At 34.7% G+C, this 27,979-nt stretch overlaps 1 protein-coding gene across 13 annotated transcripts in view; it reads right to left on the reverse strand.

Annotated features, from left to right (window-relative positions):
- The window catches only part of ntrk3a (neurotrophic tyrosine kinase, receptor, type 3a), a 441,806-nt gene that overhangs the window by 287,884 nt on the left and 125,943 nt on the right, over positions 1–27,979 (reverse strand). For 12 of the 13 annotated variants that reach the window (XM_087311051.2, XM_087311053.2, XM_087311049.2 and 9 more), the window contains 2 exons: positions 26,124–26,195; positions 19,573–19,644 (listed from right to left, as the gene is read on the reverse strand). Coding sequence is in view for 3 of the 13 variants with exons in the window: in XM_087311045.1 (XP_087167171.1) it covers positions 19,573–19,644; positions 26,124–26,195 (144 nt within the window). In the remaining 10 variants the exon portion in view is untranslated. Of the gene's footprint in view, positions 1–19,495; positions 19,645–26,123; positions 26,196–27,979 lie in introns of all 13 variants that reach the window. The other variant, XM_088651687.1, reaches the window with a different exon arrangement.

Here is a 27,979-nt window from a genome sequence, read left to right on the forward strand (position 1 = left end):
AGCTACTCAAAATCCTGCACAGGTCAGGCGTTTCTCATGGTTACTACTCATCTCGGTTTTGAGATGTCTCCTCGCTGCACACCTTCATCGCGTTCACCAGGGATGATGTTTACACACGCTGTGAAGTTTGTCACACTTCCGCAACTGCGTACTTAACGGTTTCTGCGCGCTTCATGGTTCATTCACAAAATATGTCCACATCTACGATTCGCAAAGGACAACAGTCAATAACATTACTTTTCCAGGGTTGCTTAAAGGTAATTGGCGAGAATCTGCACTAGGGTATTTGCATGGAGCTATCTAACTGGCATCTGTTTGACGTTTTAAAGTTCACTCAGAGTGAATCTCTGACACTGACATAAGAAAAATGACATTTAAAAAGTTACTTTAAATAATCCGAGGGCAGTTTCATTCAGTGAACCACCTTAGTGTGTAAAGCTGTCATGTAGTTCAGGATCAAAAAACTTGACCTGTGCAGCACGACTAGTCGACGTCAATCAAAAAGCATCAAGGCAGAGGATTAAAGTGGACTAGTTGACTAGTCAGTGCAACCCCTAATTTTTATTTATTTATTCATTCTGTATTTATATAAACAAAACAGAATGAATAGGTCTATACAAGATTGGTCAGAAAGAAGCAGACAGAGCATTATATTTGGTCTTCTTCTGCATTAACAAGCTTGAATTTTTCCTGTATTATCAAGCTTAAATATGCTATTTGTTACAAATATGTTATTACATTGAAAAATAATGGTGTTTGGGTTCAATGCTAAACAACCCACATGAAAAAATCCCGAATCCAAAATTGACTATCATGTTTTTGTCAGGCAGATGTGCTGGCATATTAGTTTTGTGCTGATATTTTTCATTAACTTTGCGGGCTGTCGTAGTCTATTTACCAAATGAATACACACGGTTTACAATGAAGATGCAAATGGAGGAGAGCGCTGTTTGACTTTCTGCCCTGGCGCCGATACAAATGTGAATTGTGCATACTGAACATGGCAGACGGCGAGGAACAAACAAACGCACGCAAACAGCGATATTTGCGAATGTAGAGCTGTCAGTTCTGCTGTCTTGCGACGCTGTTTGTCTGTCTCCCTGTCACGATTCTCTCCATCACTGTACTCCTGACTTCATTCTCTCTTTGCTTCAGTATATTTCTGTATTTGCATCATTTACTTCTAACTACTGTAAAATGATGAACTGTTTCCCTCTGCATATTTCTTATAGTTGTTTTTATAGCTTGTGCAATGATGCTGCGAAAATAAAGTCTGTGTCGGTATTCCTCAGTACCTAGATTGCAAGAGCATTTTTAAAGGGCCATGAACCCTCCCTGTCTCAACAGTTTGTTTTCACACCTCTAGTTTGAAAAAAGTCAGAAAGGTGGGTGAGTCCAGCTTTGTTTAGGTGGGAGTGTCGAGTGGTGGGATTTGCATAAAAAGGGGAGTTTCAGTTCGAGCACATGCTGATTTTCACAGATGCAAAACAAACACAGACGCAGACGTGGAAGACAGTGACTATGTTTACATGGACATCAGTAATCAACTTATTTGCCAAATTATTAATTTGACTGCTTTAACTGCAGTTTGGCACTTTCACTTTCATGCATTCCCCCCACGACAAACGAGATACTGAATGCGAGTAACTGCTGGAAGAAAGTATTTTTGATAAAATGTTTGATACCGCACGCCATATGGGAGAAAAAAACTCTAACGTAGATGTACTTAGTAGGTAGGGTCAGGAAGTCCTACACAATTGTAGTTGATTGATTAAGAAGTTGACATGTTTACATGCGGAAAGCAGCATTTACAGCAGATCTTTCAGTCCATAATATTGTAGTGATATTAACATACTGTAAAAGGTAGGTCTTTAAAAACTGAAAGAGTACTGCTGACAATACTAACTGACTTTACAATCTGAATAAACAAACAAAGAACACTGATCACACAATTACCAAATCTGTAGAGACAACAAAACAAACGTTTTTGTCGCGTGTTAGCAGACCACTTTAATTCACACGTGAGTCCAGCTGCGCTCTCATAGCAGGGAACTGGAAATAAAACCATTGTTGCAGCACATTTATAAATGCAACACTGACAACCCATGTATCCAAACAATTCTTCCACTTGTTTTAATCACAGTTGGCAACATAACGAGGTGTCTCTCTGCCATCTGAACATAGTCTTCAAAGCTATCTTGCATATTAATGAAGTTGCACTTCATTCTCAATAGAGCGCGCTGATTTGTTCAAACTAAGACTATCTCTTGAATTAATGATAAAAGCTCAAAGACGTCACGTTGTACAGGCCGGTACAGACATCCAGTCTTCACGCTGGAATTTACACAAGGATCTAATCGCTGTGGCATAGCTTCAAAATTTATTTTCAAACCAAAAGAACGAATTTGCTTGAAATAATGCAAAAACTATCAATTTTCATATTTTTTTTTTAAATGTGTGTGTCCGAAAAGTGTTTTGTAGCAGTATGGGATGCATATATGACTGTCAACACCTCAAAAAAATGTGTTTGTGTTTCGTGACCCTTTAAGGTATCTTTGAAAAAAAGAATATAATATAATATAATATTATATATATATATATATATATATATATATATATATATATATATATATATATATATATATATATATATATATGAACAATACAAAAAAACTGAAAAACTAAAGCAATAAATTGCAAAAAATAAATACAAAAAACAGAGTAAAAATAATAAAATTAATAATAATATTCACATAAAACAAAATAAAACACAAGCAAATTAACAAAAAATATATATACAAAAAAACAAAATATATATAAAAGTTATATATAAAAAAATATATTAAACTATTTCCCCCACAAAATATAACACAAATAAAACACAAAATAAATACAGAAAAAAACAAAAGATCCATAATTGTTATATTTTAAAAATATGCTAAACTATTTCCCTCTCTTACGATCATTTTTAAACCAACAGGAGGCTAAAACTGGGGTCTGTAAAAGCAAAAGAGCCTCTGACATTCCCCAGGATTGGTTTGCAGGAGGTAACAGCTCAGTACCCAGCACGGGTCCCGCAACAGGGCTATTGATCCATACAGTGTCAGCAGGGTTGGCGGGGCATCTCAGGGGAGCACAGGCTGTGCCCGGCGCATCTGAGCATCACAGCCCATTAGCCCAGCTGATATAAGGGGCACCGCTCGGCCGGAAAAGAAAAGACGCAAAGGGACTGTCGCTACAGTTAAGTCTAGTGAGAAGACTGTGATACATATACCTACATACACTCTCAAATCAGGCTGAATTACATATATTTCAAACTAGTTTCCTTAAACTCAGTGTTTTCCACGCCTGTTTCTGAAGGCACACCAACAGTGCACATTTGTAACCTCACACTAATCTAACACAACTCATCAGAACATTAGAAGAGACTTCAAAACCTGAAATGAATGGGTCAGATAAGAAAGAAATCCAAAATATGTATTGTTGCTGTGCCTCCAGGAACAGGGTTGGGAAACAATGCTCTAACTGTGATTGGTCAACAAATCAGGCTAAATTACATATGTGTCAAACTAGCTACCTCTAACTCCATGTTTCCGAACCCTGTTCCTGAAGGCACACCAACAGTCCACAATTTCAACCTCGTTCTTATCAAACACACCCGAATCAACTCATCAGAACATTAGAATAGACTCCAAAACCTGAAATGATTGGGTCAGATAAGGGAGACATCCAAAATATGTACTGTTGCTGTGGCTCCAGGAACAGGGTTGGAAAACACTGCTCTAACTGTCTATGATTGGTCAACAAACTTCCAGACGAAGTCCCGCCACTAATGTTCCACCTCTAGTTAAGGCGTAAAGCTGCTCAAATAAATTGAACAACACAAAGCAATTAATTATATTGGACATTATTGTTTTAATTCATATAATGTTGTATAATATGAGCAAACTTGAAGAATGTTCAAAACATATATATTCTCAGAAAATAACAGTCAAACACATCGATGCAAAACCTAAACAGATCACAATGAAATTACATCAAAACAAAACATGTGAAATAAAGAAACCATGCCGAAAAACATCAATACACATAAAAAAAGTGAACAAGACAAAATCAAAACACAACAAAACAAAACAGATTTAATCTAAACCACACTAAAGACCCAACCAAAACAAAAAGCACACCACACTACAAACATAAAAAAATTAAACGGACTACATCTAGCTAAATGAAAAATAAACAAAAGCCAATCAAAATAAAAAGTACTAAAACAAAAACAGACAGCAAACTAAAACAAACGAAACGAAATGAAACAAAACAACTAAACACAGCTATGTTCATCAAAATGAAACAAAAAAAAAACACTCAAACCAAACATAGTTTTACAGACTGGATTAAGCTGCATCATGCTCAGCAAATGTTTTGCGATAAATTCAGAAAAACAAATCACAATCCTAAGACAAAGTGTTATTTAAGAACCTGAGTAACACCTCATTGACTGCTCATTTTATAGGAGAGTAAGCGACTTAGAGTAGACAACCTTTCGGCTACATGAACAACAGCAACCATTGGCGACCTGAAGTGGGCGTGTCAAGTGACGCAACAAAGTTGAGAACTTTATGCAAATGAAGACCATCTATGCCAATAGGAGCAAAAGTAAAACTCCCATAAGTAGAATTTGGTTCCCAACTGTGTTATCACTGCGCACTGTTCAACGCTTGACAATTGTACCATGGCCAGGGGTGGGGGGATTGGTTAGGTGGTGGTGAGGGTGGGGTTTTAGTGACTGCTAGGTAACCATCAACAGAGAACGACGCTCTAGCTGCCGGGAAAAAAAAATAAAGTAAAATAACAGATTATTATTATTTTTTTTTTTTACAGTGTAGGTAGTATCAGTATTATTTATTTTTAGGATATCTATAAGCTAGTGTGCCCCAAAACAGTGACAAAATTTTCATTTAGAATATATTAACCCGATATAAACATTGAATTTTGTTACTTTCACCCATATGGACCAATGCTTGCATTCACATCACTTCACACTACAGTTCATCACATCATGACCAATCAAATGCTCTAATATCTGCCATGCCCCACCCCTTTCAGGACGCTTCTCATTTGCTTTTCATTTGATGCACTTGAGCTTAACCACTCTCACTCTAGCAAAGCTGTGGTAAAACAAAACACTATTGGCTGTTTTTAAAAAAGGGGAGGAGCTATGTCCAACTGTCAAACATTGAATAAAAATGCATATTTCAAAGCACTTCCCGAGACCTTTAGTATAGTTCAGCCAAAAATGGAAATCATCATCATTTACTCATGAACTGCGTATACCATACCTGTTTGAGTTTCTGTCTGAAGAACACAAAGGAAGATATTCTGGATGTCAATGGCTGCTTTTTTCCAACATTCTTCAGAATATCTTGTTTGTTGAAGAAAGAAATGTATAAGCTTAGAACTAATTAAGTGTGAGCAAATGTTTTATTTTGTTTGACTTATCCCTTTAACCAACACAATGTTTCCAAACGCTTGAAATAACGATTTTATTCCCTACTTTCAGTACAAAATGAATGCTAAGAACTGTGAATCAGCAGACACCGGACCCCGTCTGTCACCCCAACATGCTCTTTTTTTTTTTCCTCACGTGTGTCACCGAAGCCTTGGGTATCAAAAAAAAGAAACCTCCTCTTTTTGACACATCTCTGACAAAGAAGCCAATTAGTTGGCCCTCTCATGGCGCAGACCTGTTCTCTTGTATGCCAGTGAGAGCTTTTATGCTGCTGTACAAGGACATTTCCCCATGGAGGGATGACGCGGATGTTGAGAGCGAGCTGTGTAAGGGTTTGAGTTTCTCGAGGGTGAGCGAAGGTTGCTGTGATGGACCTTTTTTGTGTGTCTTTAAACACCATCTATGCTGAAAAAATGCCAACAGGAAGTTATAAAAAGGATAACCCCACTGCCCACTCCTGCTCTGTTTACCCTGCTCTGCAACGTGAGAGGATTCTATTCAAAAAAGGTTGGTTCAGTCTGTCACCGAGCAACATGTGAACTTTTAATATCAAGAAATGGTAGACTTTGTGTTCGGTGAGAAATGAAACACTTCCATTTAAAAGTTGATGGATGTGACCCTGAACCACAAAAACCGGTCTTAAGTTGCACGGTATACATATGTAGGAATAGCCAACAATACACTATGAGTCAAGCAGAATTAATTTTTATTTTATGCCAAAAATCATTTGAATATAAAGATCATGACATTTTGTAATTTCAGAATTTTTATTTTATGACTATAAAATGTATAAAAAAATATATATATTCAACATTTTTGAGCAGTAATATGTATTGCGAAGAACTTATTTTAAACAACAAGCTGATTTTCTCAATATTCAGATTTATTTGGAATTTGAAGGCAGATTTTATAATAATTTATATCAACCAAATAGATATTGTTGGCCCCAACAGACATCAAATAAACCCAAAGCTTATTCATACAGCTTTCAGATATTGTCATTTTTAAATAATAATAATAATAATAATAATAATAATATTAATAATATTAACCAGCCTAATGGTTTTGTAGTCCAGGGTAAATTATGAGTAGTACACTACCTGACAAAAGTCTTGTCGCTTATCCAAGTTTTAGGAACAACAAATAATAACTTGACTTCTACTTGATTGTTTGGTATTAGAAGTGTCTAATATGAAAGGCAAAGGCCTCTAGATTACGCTTATTTTACCAAATTAAAATATGATCATGCCTTGATTTTTAATTATTTGATTAGGACAGTAAGGTCTGACTTTGCTTAGACAAAAGTCTTGTCACTAAACAGAAATGATGTACAGTATAGAATATAAAGTCATGTTGCAGTGGAAAATGAATGAATATGGTGTATGACTCCCATGAGCTTGGACGGCTACATCCATACATCTCTGCAATGACTCACATAACTTTATTAATAAGTCATCTGGAATGGCAACGTAAGCATTCTTGTAGGACTCCGAGAGTTCATCAAGATTCTTTGAATTTATCTTTAATGCCTCCTCTTTCATCTTACCCCAGACGTGCTCAGTAATCTTCATGTCTGGTTACTGGAGGGCCAATCCTGGAGCACCTTGACGTTCTTTGCTTTCAGGAGCTTTGATGTGAATTGTAACCCCAAACCAAAATTTTTCCTTCACCAAACTTGATTGATTTCTGTGAGAATCTTGAGTCTATGCAGGCTCCAATAGGTCTTTTGCAGTAATTGTTATGATTGGGATGCAGTTCAACAGATGATTCATCGGAAAAATTTACCTTTTGCTACTTTACCAAATCATCAACTAGAAGTCAAGTTATTATTTGTTGCTCTTACAACCGGGATCCATGACAAGACTTTTGTCAGGTAGTGTTTATCATCAAAACTGTATAATCTAGTTTTATATAATGTTCACTGATTGATTGATTGATTGATTGATTGATTGATTGATTGATTGATTGATTGATTGATTGATTGATTGATTGATTGATTAAGCGACTGATTGAGCGACTGATTGAGCGACTGATTGAGCGACTGATTGAGCGACCGAGCGACCGACCGACAGATCGACCGACAGATCGACAGACTGATTGATTGATTGATTGATTTGCAATAAAATAGCTTCTTGTAGGTCAAGAAGTTGTATTTTGGTATGGTATTTTGACATGGTATTTTTGCAGCATGCTTGCAACGAAAAAACTATTTAGATCCGGATTTGGTTTCATTCATGAGAAAGGTATTTAAAAATTCTGGATTTCATTCCAATAACTTTATTACAGTTCCAATAATGGACTCATCTGGTTCTGATTACTAAGCAGTTTCATTTTCTTTTGAGCAAAAAAAACAAAACGTGTATATGGATACATATAGAGGATCAGATGGAGGAGGGGATTGAGAAAAAGTAAGAGAATGTGGGGGAGAGGAAATGAAAAGGAGAATATTATTTAGGAAAAGAAAAAGAGGAGGAGAAGCTAAATAAAGAAGGAAGCAAGATAGAGCAGTAGTAGAACCAGGAGGAGAAGAATAAGGATGAGGAAGGAGGAAAAGAGGAAGGAGTAGTAGTAGTAGGAATAGAAGGAAGAGATAAGCTGGAATAGAAGGAAAAAATTAACGAGATGCAGGAAGAAGAGAGTGATGAGAAGAGGAAATGACTATTGAGAAAACTCTCAGAAATAAAGGTTCAAAATCAACATTCTAGGTACATTTTCATTCCTAACAGGTCCTTAAGAGTACATATTAATACCCAAAAAGTACAAATGTGTACCTCGTACTACCTTAAAAGTACAAAAGTGTATCCTAATGGTACTGTCCACCTGTATGGTACAAAAGTGTACCTGTAGAGAACGTACCACCACAGTGACAGATTTTGATCCAGATACCTTTATTTCTGATGTGTAGAAAAAAAGAAGGAAGATGAAGGGAGGGTGGAGGAAGAGTAGAAGAAGCATGAAGAGAGGAAGGAGAGAGAAGTCTACACAGATTAAAGGGACATTTCAAGCCTTAAAGGTTAATTAGGTTAACTAGGCTGGTCAGGGTAATTAGGCAAGTTATTGTATAATGACGATTGCGACTTCTGTGGCAAAGACTGCCTCTCCTGTATTGGTCTCTTCATGCCTCAAGATAAGAATTAGGATACGTCATCCATGGTCAACACTGTCCGACGGAGGCCTACTACCGTAAAACGATGGTTTGTTCTGTAGACAATTGAAAAAAACAAAAGAAGCTAATAATTTGGACCTTAAAATGGTTTTTAAAAAATCAAAAGCTGCTTTTATTCTAGCCAAAATAAAACAAATAAAACTTTCTCCAGAAGAAAAAATATTATGAGACATACTGTGAAAATGTTTTTACCCTGTTAAACCTCATTTGGAAAAAAAATTAAAGGTGGTTGAATAATTCTCATTAATAATTCAACTATAGATGTCTGTAAATCTAGATGCATAGTTTGCTTTTTTAATACACTGGCTCGCACATGAAAGTTAAACAGTAAAATAAAAATAAATGCAGTCTTTCAGGAACATCTAATAAAAGGTGCAGGAATGCAAACCTGTCACTGTTTATTTAATATAACAAATGTTATTGTGAACCACTCAATATCCCTTAAAAGACTAAAAAACATAATAACAAGTTAATCAATAAACTAGATAAAACTGAATAAATATTATATATAGGCATATTACTAGACATAACCGAAAACCTTGACCCTACCAATCATCAATGTATAATTCACGCCCTGACCAACATGCAAGTGAATGTCTGAAAGGGGAGAACATGTTTTTTTTTTATCATATAAGCATTTCAGATATTAAAATTTCAAACAAAACAGTTAATTCTTGGATTAATTTTCATCAAATTGTGTATCCCTTTAAATGCATTTGAGGTAAAAACTACAGAAAATCCAGCAAGACCAGGTTTCTCTATACTACAGCGACCTGTAGCCTTTCTCCTGAAGACAGAGTGTGAAAGACAGAACATAAAACACTGAGGAATGACAACCAGTGACACGGAGACAGCATTAGAAAGAGAATGACAGCTGCAGTGACAGGAGAAAATTCAAGATTTGGGGACAGTCGGTACCCCACATATTTAAGAATAGAACTTTATGACCTCTATAGACAACCGGCTTCATCTGTGCCATTCTGCTGCTCTAAGTTTTATGGAAGCTGTCTTTCAGAAGTTTGTAATGTGGCACTGCAATGGCTCGTGGGTCACGATGAGTGACGGTCTTACTGCCTGGATTCATGAGCTGGTAATAAGTAGTAAAATGCAATGATTGTGAAAATTGGTGAGACGATTTATCAGCCTGAATCCAGACTCTTTTTTTTTAAATCATAATCTTTTGCATAATTTCTCTGGAATTAAACAAAGTACACAAAAACACATAAAATTATATTATATAAAGTGATTAAATTATATTTATACAATTTAATATATGTTACGTGCATTTATTTGTGTGTGTGTGTGTGTGTGTGTGTGTGTGTGTGTGTGTGTGTGTGTGTGTGTGTGTGTGTGTGTGTGTGTGTGTGTGTGTATTATTATTATTTTTTTATTTATTTAATAGACAGACAAACTTTGTCATGTAGCTAGTTCTGGGGATAAAATAAAATAAAACGAAAATAAAAAAACTAATTAAAAGATAAATTAAATTAAATTTTTAAAAATAAAAACAATTATATTAATATTTTTGTATGTACCTTTTTTATAGATAGACAGACAAATGTAGCCATGTAGCTAATTCTGGGGCTGTGAAATAATAAAATAAAATAAAATAAAATAAAATAAAATAAAATAAAATAAAATAAAATAAAATAAAATAAAATAAAATAAAATAAAATAAAATAAAATAAAATAAAATAAAATAAAATAAAATGCTGAAATTGGGATTTTAAAAAGATTAATAATAAAAAAAATTATAAAATATTGATTAATAGTTTCAATCACATTCACAGAAGAAAGACATTACATTGAAAACTCATTAAGTCATAAATCAGATTTCATATATCAGATTATGGTCATGCATGGCGATCAACTGAGGAGTCAGATTTGTAGCCTGTCATGACTACCAGCCTGTCATCATACCCTAAAATGTACTTAAGTCATACAATTATATCAAGAAATTCCATCACATTTGATCTTCACCTTTAGCCAGTCATATACCTTAAGCATTAAGCATATTCCTTTGCATTTCATCTGACACATATGAATTTTGCCAAAAAATAAATAAAAATGCTAATGTCGTCTTCCGGAAATGCGATTTGTCATTTCAATCCAGCCAACATTTGATAAAGGTAGTTGAAATTACCAACAGGCATCATAATTAATATCCAATTTATATTTCAATGAGCAAAGAGGACGGCGTCAACATATTTAATGCCTTTTCTCAGAGCACTCAACTTTCATTAAGCCAAATAAAGCTCTTGTTGGGGCTTAAGGCCCTTTGGAGCCAGAGGAAACAATGGCGCATCTCCTTCTTTACTGATGAGCATCCTATCGCATTTCAGAAAAGGGAGACATGGCTGACTGACTAACCACAAAGTCAAAGGCTCATTTTGGAGTTCTTTCACAGAGAAGGAAAAGATGTAAGCTGTTTTTAGTGCACTCCTCCCGTTGCGAGGGGAATAAAACAGCAGCCACATCAACGGCGGCATGAATAATAAATAATGTCATCTCAGAAACAAAGAGAGAGATGGATGGAGTGGGAGAGAGAGTGATGGAGGAAGATGAAAAAAAGAGTTTGCATGCCAAGGGTCTGGGAAAAAAAGGGAATGGAACAAGGGGGAAACGCCTATGAATGACAGGTTTTAGAGAAGGACAAAGCTGGAAGAAGTGAGAGGGCAAATCAGAGGCTGACAGAGAGAAAATTTAAGAGAAAATTGGCATGAGGGAGAAAAAAGGAGAGTGAACTATCCTCAAGTCAGTGTTATTCTCTCAAATAACTAAAACAAAAAGCAATAAACGATGAAAAAGGCAAAGCTAAAAATAAATAAATAAATAAAAAATCTAAATAAACTTAACCACAACAAAAAATAAATTACAAAGCAAAACAAAACCAAAAAATATGAAACGAGCAAAAGCAAAAAAAAAAAAAAAAAAACAACGACAAAATAATAAATATATATAAGAGAAAAAGAAAAGCAAAAAGTCTAAATAAAACAACAAAAGAAAAGCAAAACGTATCAAAAAATAAATAAGTAAAAATCAAAGTGAAAAGCAAGACAGAAAAAATCCAAAACCAAACATAACAAAAATAAATAAATAAAAATTAAACTAAAAAGAGCAAGATAAAGCAAAATTCAAAACAGATCATAAAAAGGTAAAGCAAAACGGAATGCAAAAAAATCCAAACATTTGAATAAAAATCTAAGTAAAACCCAAGACAAAGCAAAAATCAAAACGAAACAATGAAACATAAAAGAAAAAACTAAGCAAAACATATCCAAGAATAAACAAATAATTAAATAAAAATCAAATTGAAAAGGCAAGGTAAGGTAAAAATCCAAACAGATCATAAAAAGGTAAAAAGCAAAAAGCAAAGCAAATAAAAAATAAAACAATTCCAAATATATATATATATATATATATATATATATATATATATATATATATATATATATATATATATATATATATATATATATATATATGAAAAAAAAGTGAAAAGCGAGACAAAGCAAACATCCCAACAAAACATATCCAGAATACATAAATAACAATCAAATTGAAAAAAGATAGGTAAAGCAAAAATGAAAAGAGACCAAAAAAAGGTATATATATATATATATAGAGAGAGAGAGAGAGAGAGCGAGAGAGAGAGAGAGAGAGAGAGAGAGAGAGAGAGAGAGAGAGAGAGAGAGAGAGAGAGAGAGAGAGAGAGAGAGAGAGAGAGAGAGAGAGAGAGAGAGAGAGAGAGAGATTAGGGGTGGGCAATATGACCTAAAATTAATATCACGTTTTTTTTTTTTTTTTTTTTAACAGAGACGGTATAATATATTATATGATTATATGATATGTATTATTATATTATTATAACTAGGTGAAAAAATGTTTTTTTTTTTTTTTATTAAAACTGCTTTTATACTAACCAAAATAAAACAAACAAGACTTTTTCCAGAAAAAAAAATATATATAAATTTTCAGACATACTGTGAAAATTCCCTTACTCTATTAAACATCGTTTTGGGAAATTTAAAAATAAGAAATAAAGAATTCAAAGGGGGGCTAATAATTCTGACTTCCATCTGTATAACATTGCATCACCACAGCACTAATTGAATTTAAACATGCCCGTCTATCAAAAGTCTACAAAAACATAAATGAAAGCTAGCGAGCAGTCTACAGTACATAAAAGAAGTATGCCATTTTGTTTCAAGCATTGTTGTGATGAAAGACTGGAAGGTTTTAATGAGAGCTACTCCCTGGTCCCCCTCTGCCATTCCTCTCGGGAATAACCTTTACAAGATACCCATGATAACCATTCCTGGACATATTGTGTCCTCTTCTCCATTGTCCAATGAAAAAAAAAGAATGCTCGTGTTGAAATCCAGAAGGCAACCTTTCATTTCGGCACACATAGCTAGCAGACACATGAAAGCGAACGCCCCACTTCAAAAAGCAGGTCGACCAAAGCAATAGGCCCCCCGTATTGATTTCTTTGTCTTTTATCTAAAGCTGCTGAAAACAAATTTCCTTTGGCGGTCATGGTATGAAAACAAGGTATAAACACAAGGCAACAGGTCCCTCGACAGCAAAACTCTTACAACAAGGGTCAAAAAGCTTGGTGAACCGCCAAAACAAGAGGCTGCCAAAAGTTACTGTTTTAAAGACGATGTAAATGCAAAGCTGACCTAAATGATTCAGCAAAATAATAATGATATTAATAATAATAATAATACATTTTCTAATATTTTATTAAATGTTTATTTCATGACACGGCTTTATTGAACTTCTGCTTGTTTTTATTTAATAAAATTGTGTTTTTAAAAATTTTCATTATATATATTTTATATAATTTAATATATATATTTTTTAATAATTTAATAATATATAATATAATACAATATAGGCGACGCAGTAGGTTGTGCTGTCGCCTCACAGCAAGAAGGTCACTGGGTCACTGGTACGAGCCTCGGCTGGGTCAGTTGGCGTTTCTGTGTGGGGTTAGCATGTTCTCCCTGCGTTCGTGTGGGTTACCTCTGGGTGCTCCGGTTTCCCCCACAGTCTAAAGCCATGCGATACAGGTGAATTGGGTAGGCTAAATTGTCCGTAGTGTATGAGTGTGTGTGTGAATGAGAGTGTGTGGATGTGGGATGCGGCTGGATGGCCATCCACTGCGTAAAAAACGTGTTGGATAAGTTGGCGGTTCATTCCGCTGTGGCGACCCCAGATTAATAAAGGGACTAAGCCAAAAAGAAAATGAATAAATATAATATAATATAATATAATATAATATAATATAATATAATATAATATAATATAATACAATATAATATAATATAAGAAATATCATGAGCAGCAGTGCGAAATGGTGGGAGGCGAGCTTTGGCACGAAACTGCAGGCCAAGTGCCTTAGTGTCCCACGAGTGACGATATACAAGCATACTGCACTGCTACGAATGTGATATTGCGTTTAGACAACAGTTTGACGACATAATCGTGTATATAAAATTTAATAAATCAAACACAAAGAGTCTCAAAATCCTTTTATATGAGGAGCTACTTTCTTTAGCCATTTCTTCACATCTGCAGCTGACGTCAGAAAAGCTGAAACCATTGCTACTTCACAAACGTCACTTTGGAGCTAGTATTTGAATGATTGTCTAGCGTAATGTCTAAAATGAAGAAAAAACAGCGGATGTTGCTCACATTATAAGATTATAGAAGGAAATGTCATCAGTCTAGAGTCAATTCCCAGTATTTCTCTGTTGCAATTGGGATATCACAATAATAAACACTACCGGATTACTGTTGTGTTTATGATAAGGAAAAACGTTAAACACATGCGAGCATTTCTTCTTGGTTTCCATCAACTGAACTAGTCTGCAGTAATAAAAAACAGAAGACTCATTAGAAACAAACAGATGGCCAACCAAAAAGAAACTCAGGGTTATACAAAGAGTGGCCAACACACAATACATGCTTTCCTGATATCGAGTCCCATCTCACACTCAATACACTACAATTGCTATGGTATAAATACAACACTACAACATACAAAAGAGAGAGGTCGACTTAGAAAGTCACATACCAATTTAATAATGATTTGATCAGCTATAGTTAGAAATATGCTGAGCTTTTCTCCTGTCAGAGTTTATTGTGCGGTCTCTGTTGGCATCTTGTGGATAGACAATGTCAACTGTCTTTGCTCAGGCAGATGGATGTCAACGCACTGTATCTCCGAAATTAATAATATTTAAAATAGGCTTTATCCTTATAAATAAACTACATAGTTGCAATCTAAACAACTATTGTTGACTAAAAAGTCTCAAAAGTACATTATGTTGTCCAACAGCTGCAATAATTGTCAAACTGTAAAGAGTTTATCCATCTGCTGTCACTCTATGTGGGCGGAGTAATACAGAAGTGTGAAGAGGCTGTACGAGAACTATAACAGGAATATCACACGGCTATTAGCCAATCGGATTTGAGAACCAGACAGAGCTGTAGCATAAAATATAATTTTTTTTATTTTTAGATTTAGATTTTTTAGATTTTTTTTAGACATACAGACAAATTTAGCTGTTAATAAAATAAAATAAAATGTATTTTTCATATATATATATATATATATATATATATATATATATATATATATATATATATGCACGTTTGATTATTTATATATATATATATATATATATATATATATATATATATATATATATATATATATATATATATATATATATATATATATATATATATATATATGCACGTTTGATTATTTATGCACCATGTTTTATTGTTGATGGTGTTTTATTAATATTATAAAATAATATTCAATTAAAATAGGCTCATTTTACAAGTCATCTAAAGTAAAAAACAGTTGAGTTTCATCATCTTTGAATCCATTCAGCCAATCTCAGAGTCTGACCATTTTAGCTTAGTTTAGCATAAATAATTGAATCAGATTAAACCATTAGCATGAAAAAAATAATATTAATCAGGGAACTTTGCTCCGATGCCATGGGTGCAGCAGACACAATGATATTATGCAGCAGTGTTGCCTAGGTATCTAGCTGGGGACCATTTTCAAGCGATGGATAATATAATTTCTGTCAATCTTAGTAGGCTATGTAACTACAGAAAAGTCTAGCTTTAAATAGGAAAAGCTCTTTATTGTTTTTTTTTTTTTTTAGCAAGATGGTAATGGTCTAATCTGATTCAATGATCTATGCTAAACTAAGCTAAGCAAATAGGGCGCTTATAAATAGGTGTCTGGTGCATATGGAGAGGAAAACAGTGTGTCACCCACAAGTGGTTTGTCAAATACTTCTGCATTAAGCACACTAAGAATTTGTGTTTTTAAAAATATGCATTTGTATGATCACAAAACATTGTTGCGTTGTAAATAAATAGAAAAAGATATGTGAAAACAACATATGTTCTCTGAAAAAAAATTAGCATTTTCAGAATTTTTGAAATAAAAACAAAACTACTTGCAAAAAAAATAAGAGAATAATGATTCAGAACAGCAATGGTGTATTTCTTAACTTGAGTTCAGTGAGAAATATGAATCATTGGTGTCAAAAGTTTTAAGGGCATAAAACAGAAATGGGAAACGGATCAGAACACTGCTGCTTTGTTGCCGGGACCTGACCCCTTGTGTGTTGTGAATGGCACTTCTGGAAATCTCTGGGATTTCTCGCTCATAAAAGTCAGAGCTCTGTGAAGACCACACACGGGATGGAGAATAAAACAAAAAGGCCAAAAAAGAGACACTAGCATTACTGTTGTTACGCCTGCTGACTTTCACACACACTAACACAGAGTCCTCAAGAGAAAGACACACCGATATCTATTGTTTTGATCACCGTACACGATTACTAGTGCTTTGTGGATTAAACTTAGCCTCGGTCTCAGATATCACACCTATCATTGGCTGAAGGTATAATATGGCACATATAACAACGTAACTCACAATGCATTATTAGCAAAATAATGTACTGTATTGACAAGTGTTTTCCAAAACTCTGTCAGAAATCCATAGTCTGAACCATCTTCGTTAAAACACAAAACTTCCATAATGATAGATTTTTTATTCATCTATTTATTTTGTTTGTTTGCTATATGTTAATCTTATAGTAATTATGCGAGTAATAAGCTTGTTTGCTTGCCTCCATACTTAATTTAAACAAGACATTTCCTTTTTTTTTTTTTTACAAATTTTATTGTGTATAATATTTTTTTTTCTACTGTTGTAAGCAAATCATAAAACCACACAAAAACACGAAGCCTCAACCTCATATGCAAATCAGATATAGCCATACGATGACATGTAAAAAATTAATAAATTGTTTATTTGTTGTCATTAAAAATACATTTTATTTCAAGAAACCAAAAAAAAAAAAAAAAAAAGTCATTTTTTTTTATTATTATTATTATTGAATTACTTTTTAAAAATGTTAAGTGAGCCAACATAGGTGCTCAGGGCGACCCGAGTTCGAATCCTGGCTCAAAGTCCTATGCCCATCCTTCCCCTCTCTCAGCTCCCAATGCTTTCCTCTCTGTCTTTCACTATCCTATCCCAATAAAAGGCAAAAAACACCTAAAAATATATAATAATAATAATTAAAAAAAAATGTTGACATTCTCAACATATGTTAGATTGACCTATGATTTGCCTATATTGTGTAAATAGTGTCAGAGTAGCTGTTTTAGTTTGAGCCTGAATCAGACAGAAAATGAAAAGGATACAGCTGGTTATTTTAAATGGCATACAGTTGCAGTCAGAATTATTAGTTTATTTAATTATTATTATCTGTAGACTTTCCAAAAAAAATGCTTAAAGGGGCTAGTAATTTTGACCCTAAAATAGTATTTAAAAATTTAAAAACTACTTTTATTCTAGGCGAAATAAAAACAATTAAGACTTTCTCCAGAAGAAAAAATATTATCAGACATACTGTGAAAATTTCCTAAAATTTATATAATTTAGGAAATATTTAAAAAATCCCAAAAATCAAAGGGGGACTAATAATTTTGACTTGATATGTACATGTTTTTGGAGTGCACTAAGAAAGGGCCGCAATTATCACTCTGACTTAACCACAAACTAATTACTGCTGTGACTGAATCAAACTTGGACAGCTGATTAAACTGTCACAGGTACACTATGGCTAAACTAAATTGTAAGAAACTTCTCAGATCAGGGAGATGTTTTGACTGACTAAAATCATGATTTCCAACTACGTTTGATATGTTGAAAACTAACGGGAGGTCTTTAAATTCTTAAGATCTCATTCATACAGCTGAATTCATACAAATTTGTATGAATTAGCCACTAAAATGACAAAACGTAAAATAGTTACGTTTCCCCTGTGAGATCAGGCTGGAATTGCACACATATTGTACTGAGGCTTGCTATCTTTTGGGCTGTTGTATTTGAATTTAAGGATGGAAAAACGATAGTGGTGGATGATAGTGGTCATGTGTCCTCTGAATACATTTCAAAAAAGTTTTTTTGGTTGAGTTATTATGCAATATTTATTCAGATTATTTTGAATCTTACACCTATCAAATATTTCAATATAGGGGAAAAAACTAAACTAAAACTAAGCAATTTCAAAATATAAAAACTAGTAAATCTACCTCTAAAACTAATTAAAACTAACTTAATTTGAAAACAAAAAAATCAAAACTAAATAAAAACTAAGACTACTGAAAAGTCTACAACTATTTTAAACTTGGCTAACCATACTTTTGGAAATTTACCCATAATTAATTGAATTTGACAGAATTTCTGGGAAACGTTTGTGTTTATGTAGTCCACCGGAAAAAATGCAATCTTCTACACACATGCACTGTAGCCCAAGTGCAAACACAGTTTGAGCAAACGGACTGCTAGTGTCCAGGTCTTACCTGAAGCTTGACATGAATAAATGTTCCCTCACACCCTACCAAAGTGCTAACAGTGGACACATGTAGTGACAAACACATGACACAAAGAGTTCCTGTACATTTTGTACACAAGACATTCACAGAGAGCGCTCACCAACACAAAAATCTCATCCCCGTCTCTTTATGACAGAGAGAAAATAAGAAGTGCATTTGCAGCGTGATGGACAGCACAAATTGGGGCGGACTGTGTGGAGGTGACAGCCTGCGCTTCCATGTCCTTTCCACTGCTCACTGGCAGGAAATTGGGAAATAACAGTCCTGTCACACTCGTCCCATTCAGCCTTCATTAAGTAAATCATCTCTCTCTCATTGCCCGCATTCTCCACCATTTTTTCCCCCTGCAACTCAGGCAGCTCTACCTCAAACAATCTTTGTTTATTCAGAGCACACAACAGAGGGTCTTTGCCGACTGTCAGAATGAGGAAGCGAGCAGGCAATCTAACACCGAGAATTTCAAGAGGCACACGCCGCCGCATTATGGCGCAGATTGTTAAGCCAATTATCGAAAGGAGTCATTTCGGTCAAGCAATTTGAAATCATCAAACAGCTATAGACAAAGATGATATGTTAACAAGCGGTCTGCAAAGCTGCTCTTTACAGATTAAAACCAACGTATGTGTCTGCCGGCTGCTCGCAGAAGCTCACTTGTGAAAAATGGCTGCGGGTGATGCTCTGTAACACAGTGCGGAGAACTTTATCTTCATAAATTATGCACCAAGGGCCGAGGCATCTCTTGAATAAGAGCAGTCATGATACCACACAGAGCATTCAAAGATGGAAAATGCATCTTCCTTATTTTCTAAACATGGCCTACTTAAGAAATGCCTAGTATAGGTAAACAAATGAACCCAACTTCCTAATACATCTCTGTCTGTATGCGTCTTTAGAAACAAACCATTGACTTTCAAATGAGGGGAAGAATTTAGCACACAGGACTCACATGTAGCGCAGGTGGGGATTCTTAGCAAAGGCTCGCGACTGGATCGTACGCAAGTTGCAGTTCACAATGTTCCTAAAATGGAAGAGACAAATAAACATGAATTAGTAATTTCCTATGAATGAGAAAACTTTAATAACAATAATATTATTTGCACATTTGATGTTGTGAACTGGAAAATTGTATAAACCAAAAGTTCTGATGCAAAACCCTCTGAAGTTCTAAAATTGGCTATTTTCTCTGCATACAGTTGAAACCAGAAGTTCACTTACACTGTATAAAAAGGCACATAATCATTTAAAAAAGTCAGATGTTAATGTGACTAAACTTTTTCTCTTTATGTAAGTTAGGATTATCAAATTTGTTTCTGTTATGCTTAATAGAAGAATAATGAGAGAGAGATTTTTTGAGAAATTGTTATTATATATGGTGTCAAGGATTTGTAAGTTTCTGATTGGTTAATTGACAACATTTGTGTTAATTGGAGCCACAACTGTAGAATGAAAATCTCAAACACACAGCGTCCTTGTGTGACAACATGGGAAAATCAACAAGCCAGAATCAACAAAAAGGCCAGATTATAATTTGCTAAATTACACTGGGGAAAAGAATAATTTTTTGACATGTCCTGTGGTCTGATGGAACTAAGATTGAACTGTTTGGCCATAATGACCAGTGTTACATTTGGAGAACAAAAGGGAAAGCTTACAGGCTAGGAACACCATCCCAACTGTAAAGTATGGGTATGGCAGCATCATGTTGTGGGGCTGTTTTGCTGCAGGAGGGACTGGTCCACTTCACAGCATAGATGGCATCATGAAGAAAGAACATTATGTAGATATACTGAAGCAACATCTCAAGACATCAGCCAGGAAATTAAAACTTGGCCACAAATGGGTCTTCCAAACAGACCCTAAGCATACTACCAAATTAGTTAAAATGTGCTTAAAGGACAACAGAGAGAATGTTTTGGAGTGGCCATCACAAAGCCCTGATCTCAATCCTATAGAAAATGAGTGGGCAGAGTTGAAAAAGCTTGTGCGAGCAAGACAGCCTACAAATCTGACTCAGTTACACCAAGTCTAACAGGATAAATGGGCCAAAATTCCTGCAAACTATTGTGAGAAGCTTGTGGAAGGATACCCAAAACATTAGACCAAAAAATACCAAATTTATGTAAACTTGTGTATGTCTAGAAATTAATAAAAACAATTTAAAGAATTATCTTTATTCTGGCATTTAGCAAATGTAAATGATTTAGTTAATCCTAACGGACCTAAAATAGTAAACGTTTAGTATTGTTTACCATCGGACATTTGAAAAAATAGTTGTGTTCCCTATTTTAAAGTGTATGCAAATTTCTGCTTTCAACTGTATATGTTCATGTTCATTTATTTTGCATTAAAATGAAAATGAAAATAAGTCTTCTTTGCCAAAAAAGTTAAATTACTCAACTATTTCAGCTGGCACTTAGAGGTTTTTTTTTTTTGTTTCAGTCCTCTTAAAATACTGTCCCAAGTAAGTAAGTTAAGGTTTATTTAGCGCCTTTTACAGATATTGGGGGGTGGGGGGTGGGGGTGGGGGGGGGGGGGGTGGGGGGGCATGTGTGCTCATGCTTCACTAAAAATAATGTTATTGTTTTGTATATCTTTAATTATATACTACTACTCAGCTAACATGTAAACGACTGTCATATTTCCTAGTTCCTTCAAAAAGCCCCTCCTCAAGAGGCTCTGATTGTTCAGCTAACATAATGTGCATTTGCGGATCAGCTACACATCACCAGCAAAAGCACCATGCCTCTTAAAGCATGCACTTTGCCTATGCTGTGTAAATAGTGTCAGTCAGAGCAGCTTTTAGCCATATTAGCCTGAATTAGACAGAAAATGAAAAGGACACAGCTGAACCTCACGCCTGCTCTCTAAAATAAAATCGGACAAGTCATCACCTTTAAATAATAAGGTTCTATCTGCGTTCTGGATGATTTTGAGATAATGAGCCTTAAGGTTTTTGCATTCCATAGTAAACAGTATGTGTGTAACATTTTTTTTTTTTTTAATAAAAAGACCTAAAATGTAAACAACATATAAAAAACATCCCATAATGTAAATACGTTGTTATTTAATAAGAATATGCCAATAACTCAATTTTGACAAAAATATCAGATAGAACCTTATAATCGTAAGGTGACAAAGTGTCTTTCACATATGTTCAGAATAAGCATGTGTGATTAATATGAAACGTTCACATATCATCCAACCGTGAAGAGATAAAGGCATGGAGAAGCATCTCCATCTCTTCCTTTGAAACGATATTTCTGATTTTTCCAATGTCCCCTCACAAATATTTCCATAATCTATTTTGGTCACGCTTTATTTTAATGTACTAAGTTAATGTACCAATAACTATGACTTTTAGCTTAATAAACTCCTAATTTGTTGCTTATTAATAGTTATTAATGTTAGTTAGGCATTGGTAGGATTATGAATGTAGAATAAGATCGTGCAGAATATGTACCTTTGTGTACTAATAAACAGTCAATCTATAAACAATAGGCAGTTAATAAGTCACTATAAGGGCATCTATGGTGCAAAATCTACTTTTCAAGCTGTTTGGACAGACATATGTGTAGGCATAGTATATAGACCATCCTACTAGGGTGATATAAACACACAAAGTTCTAATTTTTTTTAACAACATAAAAACGGTGGACCAATTAGAGCATTTTTTAGATCGACCGCAACTTGACGTAGGAGTGTGGTCCCCCCGTCCACCAATATTGATTGATAGGGGCGCCTTACCATATCCTCAGTTTGTTGTTTCACGTTCACCATACTAAAGTGTAACCTTTATCTCTGTAGATAATTCCACTCGACGTAAAAAAAAAAATTAATGAACAAAGTTTGACTCCAGTTGGTCAGTCCTTTATCCTTTCTTAACATCTTTTTCCTTACAAGCTTTTCTGGTTTGTGCATATTTTGTTATGTAAGAGATGCAATGAACCACCTCTGGCAAAGGACAATTAGGTTATGGTAAAGTCAACTTAGCTAAGTTGCTCTGATTAGCCTGAAAGATTTTGCAAAAAGATCTTATTTGTGCAAATCGTAGGTCTAAGAGGAGGTGAGCTGGTTAAAAAAAAAGAGTGAAAGACCAGTTCACGTTTGTCATTTTAAATGCTTCTGACAGCAGCTACAGGCCAAGCGGGTTGCTAATTGCATAGCCGTCTCGAAGCAGTGTCAAAAGGGGAAATGTGAAAGTAAAGGAAAAAAAATCATCATCTAATCTTCACTTCCAGTCTGTCTCCTCTTCTCAAGTAACATCATTAAGGGCAGAATATCATCAAGAGCCTGCATCCTTGCTCCCGGAGTTATTTACGCTGGCAGCTGGAATCAATTATGTATATTGAATACATTTTTTTTTTTTTTTTTTTACCATTGGCATTTGTGAGATGTTTATTTGCACAAAGCACTCTCTGCTCTTGTTATTATGGGCGTTTGCGGCAGCGATTACACCAAAGTATTCCTTTTACCATGAGGTGGGAGAACTAAGCCCGATGAACATGATGCTTAACACAGATAATTACCAACATGAAAATTAAGATCTCACACCAAACTAGACTGATTCAATAACGACACAAGTTTCCTTAGAAAATGATGTGATCACACATTCACTTTAGAATTTTTGGAACTCCCTATAGTGGCCAGGTTCTGCCAAATTATCTTATTGGTTTAATTCACTCAAAAATGAAAATTCTGTTATTAATTACTCTCATACCCTCACACTGCTCAAAACTTCATCTTCGAAACACAAATTAAGATATTTGAAAGCTTTAACTTTAAAGGCTACTCAGTTTCCAGATTATTATTATTATTATTACTATTATTATTATTATTAATAATAATAATAAGAAGAAGAAGAAGAAGAGGAATTTGTTGATTGTTTATTTATTTATTTATTTATTTACTTATTTATTAATTTATTTGTTCATCAACTATTTAAATATGATTTTAATTATTTATTATTATTATTATTATTATTATTATTATTACAATTTATTTATTCATTTATTTATTTATTTATCTGTTCATCAACTATTTAACTATTTATTATTATTATTGTTGTTATTATTATAATATTTATCTTCATCATTATTAATTAAAGAAAAATATATAATTTGTTTATCTATTTAAATATGGTTATTATCTACTCATTCATTCATTTTCTTGTCGGCTTAGTCCCTTTATTAATCTGGAGTCGCCACAGCGGAATGAACCGCCAACTTATCCAGCAAGTTTTTACGCAGCGGATGCCCTTCCAGCTGCAACCCATCTCTGGAAAACATCCACACACACACACACATACACTACGGACAATTTAGCCTACCCAATTCACCTGTACCACATGTCTTTTGACTGTTGGGGAAACCGGAGGAATCCCACGCGAAGCCAGGGAGAACATGCAAACTCCACACAGAAACGCCAACTGAGCCGAGGTTGAACCAGCGACCCAGCGACCTTCTTGCTGTGAGGCGACAGCACTACCTACTGCGCCACTGCCTATTATCTACTATTTTAATTTAATTTCTTTCATTTTATTATTATTATTTTCATCATCATCATCATCGTCATCATTATCATCATCATCATCATCATCATCATCATCATCGTCATTATTATTATTATTATTATTATTATTATTATTATTATTATGTTTTTCAATTTACATTCTTTGTAACTTCCATATTGTTGAAATTATTGTTTTTTTCCCATTCTGCATTATATATTTGACCTTGTAATAATGCTGTAATATCCCAGCAGGCTCACAATGTCATAGGATGTTAATATTAGGTTAGATTTAGGTCATGATGTTAGGTGACAAAAAAATTCAAAGTCTAGCCAACTTCTAAGGTCAACGTTATTTTGACTTTAAATTTCGACGTCAAATGACTGAAATTTGGTTGATTTTAAGTTGTGCTGGAAAGTGACTAAAATCCAACATATTAAACCAACGTCATATTGAGAACTACTGACATTATTAATCAGGTATGTTAACCAAAATCCAACGTCTGATAGATGTCATAGTGATAACGTCCACACAACATCAAGCTGTAACATCATTTGACATTAAAATTTGGTTGATTTTAGATTGACACTGCAGTCGGCCTGACGTTTGTTTTTTAATGTCAACTTGATTTTCAATTCTAAACCAAATGTAACGTCCCCATGACGTTGGGGTACAGCGTCAATCTGACGTCATGTTGACGTCCTGTCCCTGCTGGGTTTTCTCTGGGTTATGTCTCTCACTCTCTAATTGACCGTCAATATTTAACTTAATATTACTGCTTGAGTTATATACTAGTATATCTGAGTCATATAATCTTCTGTAATGTTGAGAAATCTAATCATGTCATTTGTCATGTTAAATGGACTCCAGGCACGCATATGTGTTGTCAGCCCGTTTAAAGGCAAGTTAGCTGCAACCCGCAGATGTACGCGTACTGTATTTGATATTAGCCAGATGATTATAGGCTTTAATACTTTTCCCCCACAATTTTTCAAGTGCCCTAGACTGATGATTGGATTTGCATATCTAACAGAATCCCATATCCAAACAGTATCATTGCATTACTTACCCCTGAAGCTCATTTTATGTTTTGGATGTTACAATTTAAGATATTTCAGATAAAATCTGAGATTTCTCTCATCATCCACTAGTAACTTTTAACAGTTAAAGTCATTTATATAAATATATATACACAGTTGAAGCCAGAATTATTAGCAAACAATATGACATATAAACAAAAAAATATATAATTTGTTTATCTATTTAAATATGGTTATTATCTACTCATTCATTCATTTTCTTGTAGGCTTAGTCCCTTTATTAATCCGGGGTCGCCACAGCGGAATGAACCGCCAACAATATGTCAAATATTGTTTATATATATATATAATATATAATATAATATATATATAATATCCAAAATATCTTAATCTGTGTTCTGAAGATGAACGGAGGTCTCAGGGTACTGAAACAGCATGAGGTTGACTAATTAATAACCAAACTTTTTAGGGTGTACTAACTAACCCTTTAAATAGTGATGATAAGAGTTAACCATTAATGAGAACCTTATTAATTATTTCTCCCGGTTTCTGAGCTACAGTAGGGGGGAAAAGAAGGTTTGATGGGGTCTTGTGAAGGAGGAAGCCCCACTTATGAAGAAGATACTGAATGAGGTAAAGAAAGTCTTGACCAGATGGAAGGCGTTGGGGATGTAATTAAATTTTCTGACTACTTCAGCCGTATTATTTGATCATTTTAAAGCAGGCCTTGGGGAGGCACTTTTTATGTGGGGCTGGCTTGAAATAGGCATTTTGATGGCACTGTGAAACTCGCCCCATGCTAGCATGCTATCCCTAGCAATACGCTCCTGCAGATGTCAAATCTAAAGCTATCTTTGGTGAGTTCTTGTTGCTTTATTGCAATGCTCTGGCACTGGCTAGGCATTGGTTTGCTTGCAGTGTCATCAGTCCTCTGCACGGTGTGGTACTTACAGTCTCTGAAGCCCAGTGTACAACTCCATGTCAAGATCTTTCAACGTCTGCAAGGACCAGTTCTCGATGTGTCTGCAAACACAAATTGAGGATACACAATTAAAAGATATTCATCATCAAATTTGATTGGCGTACAGAGATTTGGAAGGCGTAATTAGTGCAAAATAAGCAGGATAGAAACGTATCAATGTTAAAAGATTGTATTTACATCGTTTAATTAACTTTCGCATCGTGCAACATTTAAAAATAACATGAAAAGTTTAAAATTACCCATAAAACTTTAGGCATTAGGTCATAGTTCCAATTGATAAAGTACATTTGGAAAAATCCATAAAACATTATTAGATCCAGATGAACAAAAATAGCCAGAATTTGTGATTTTATCATTCCAGCAGCCCGGCACTGGTGCCAGTGGTAGACAAAAAAACTAGACCTCTTCAGAGCAGCTGTGACAAGAGCCAGCTGGCATCATCATTTTGTGAATTAGCACCCATTACAACACAGGCTCTGATTAATAAATGTTTTCAGAAGTTTCGCCAACGCCATTACTATGTTTCTCGAAGTTTTCCCAGCTCAAACACTTTGGGCATCCGCTGGAAAGCGCTGATAAACACAGCCGCTCGGAAGACAAGGAGGGCTTGCCGACGAGTACAAGAAAATCAAAGTGAAACAGAATTTAGTTCTGTCTATCATGTTGGAGTGGAATATTCAAATGGAAATTGAATTGTTCACACTTTTTATGTCAATGTAGGCCTGAATATTACAAATGCAAATGCATTTAGGAGTTCAGTGACACCACATAAGAGCCATTCTACACTTTAGTGAACGGTTGTTAAATAACAGTTTTCTCAATGTGCAAATAATCTGAATCTATTATAATGAAGCAAGGTTCAGTGTGTGTGTTTTTTTGTTTTTTTTTCGTGGAATGATTGACAACAATACATAATCTAAAATACTTTTCATACCATTAATCAATGCCGACCTAAAGAGCCATGTTCTGCTATAAAGATGTTTAATGCAATTGAAAGGGTCTGTTAAAGGATTTCATGGAACCACTGATGTCACTGAGCAACCTGAAAAAATTTTGGCAGTACTTCGGTGCAAATGGAAGATTCTGTGCTAAGGGTTCCTCATGTAACCACTGATGTCAGAATTTAAACAGCCATTTTAAACAACTTTTGAGTAGTGAAAAACTAAGTTAAGGGTACGGATGTAACAATTCACTGTGAGCTGGTTGAAATTCGATTCAAATATGTGACTATTCAAACGTTGAATGAATCGAGATATATGTTTTGAACAGAGGGGGTGAAATAACGTTCTTGCAGGACCCGCAGAGTTCATCAAGATTCTTTGGATTCATCATCAATGCCTCATCTTTCATCTTACCCCCTCAATAATGTTAATGTCTGGTTACTGGACTGGCCAATCCTGGAGCACCTTGACCTTCTTTTGTCCAGCTGAAGAATTTGCCCTCTCCTGTGGTTTGTAATGTAATGGGCGGCACAAATGTGTTGATACCTCAGGCTGTTGATGTTGCCACCAACTCTGCAGATCTCCCACACTGAATGTAACTCCATGATTTTTCCTTCAACAAACTTGACTGATTACAATGAGAATCTTGGGTCCATGTGAGTCCAAATAGTTTTTCTGCAGTATTTGTGATGATTGGGATGCAGTTCAACAGATGATTCATGGGAAAAATCTGCCTTCTGACACTTTTCCAAATGATCAACTAGAAGTCAAGTTATTATTTGTTGCTCTTATAACTGGGATCAACGACAAGACTTTAGTCAGGTACTGCACATGCAAATATATTATAGTATTTTAATGATTTAAAAGAATCAAAAACTCAGATG

This window comes from Danio rerio, chromosome 25, assembly GCF_052040795.2.
Source record: "Danio rerio strain M-AB ecotype USA chromosome 25, GRCz13ab, whole genome shotgun sequence".
Lineage (NCBI taxonomy): Eukaryota > Metazoa > Chordata > Actinopteri > Cypriniformes > Danionidae > Danio > Danio rerio.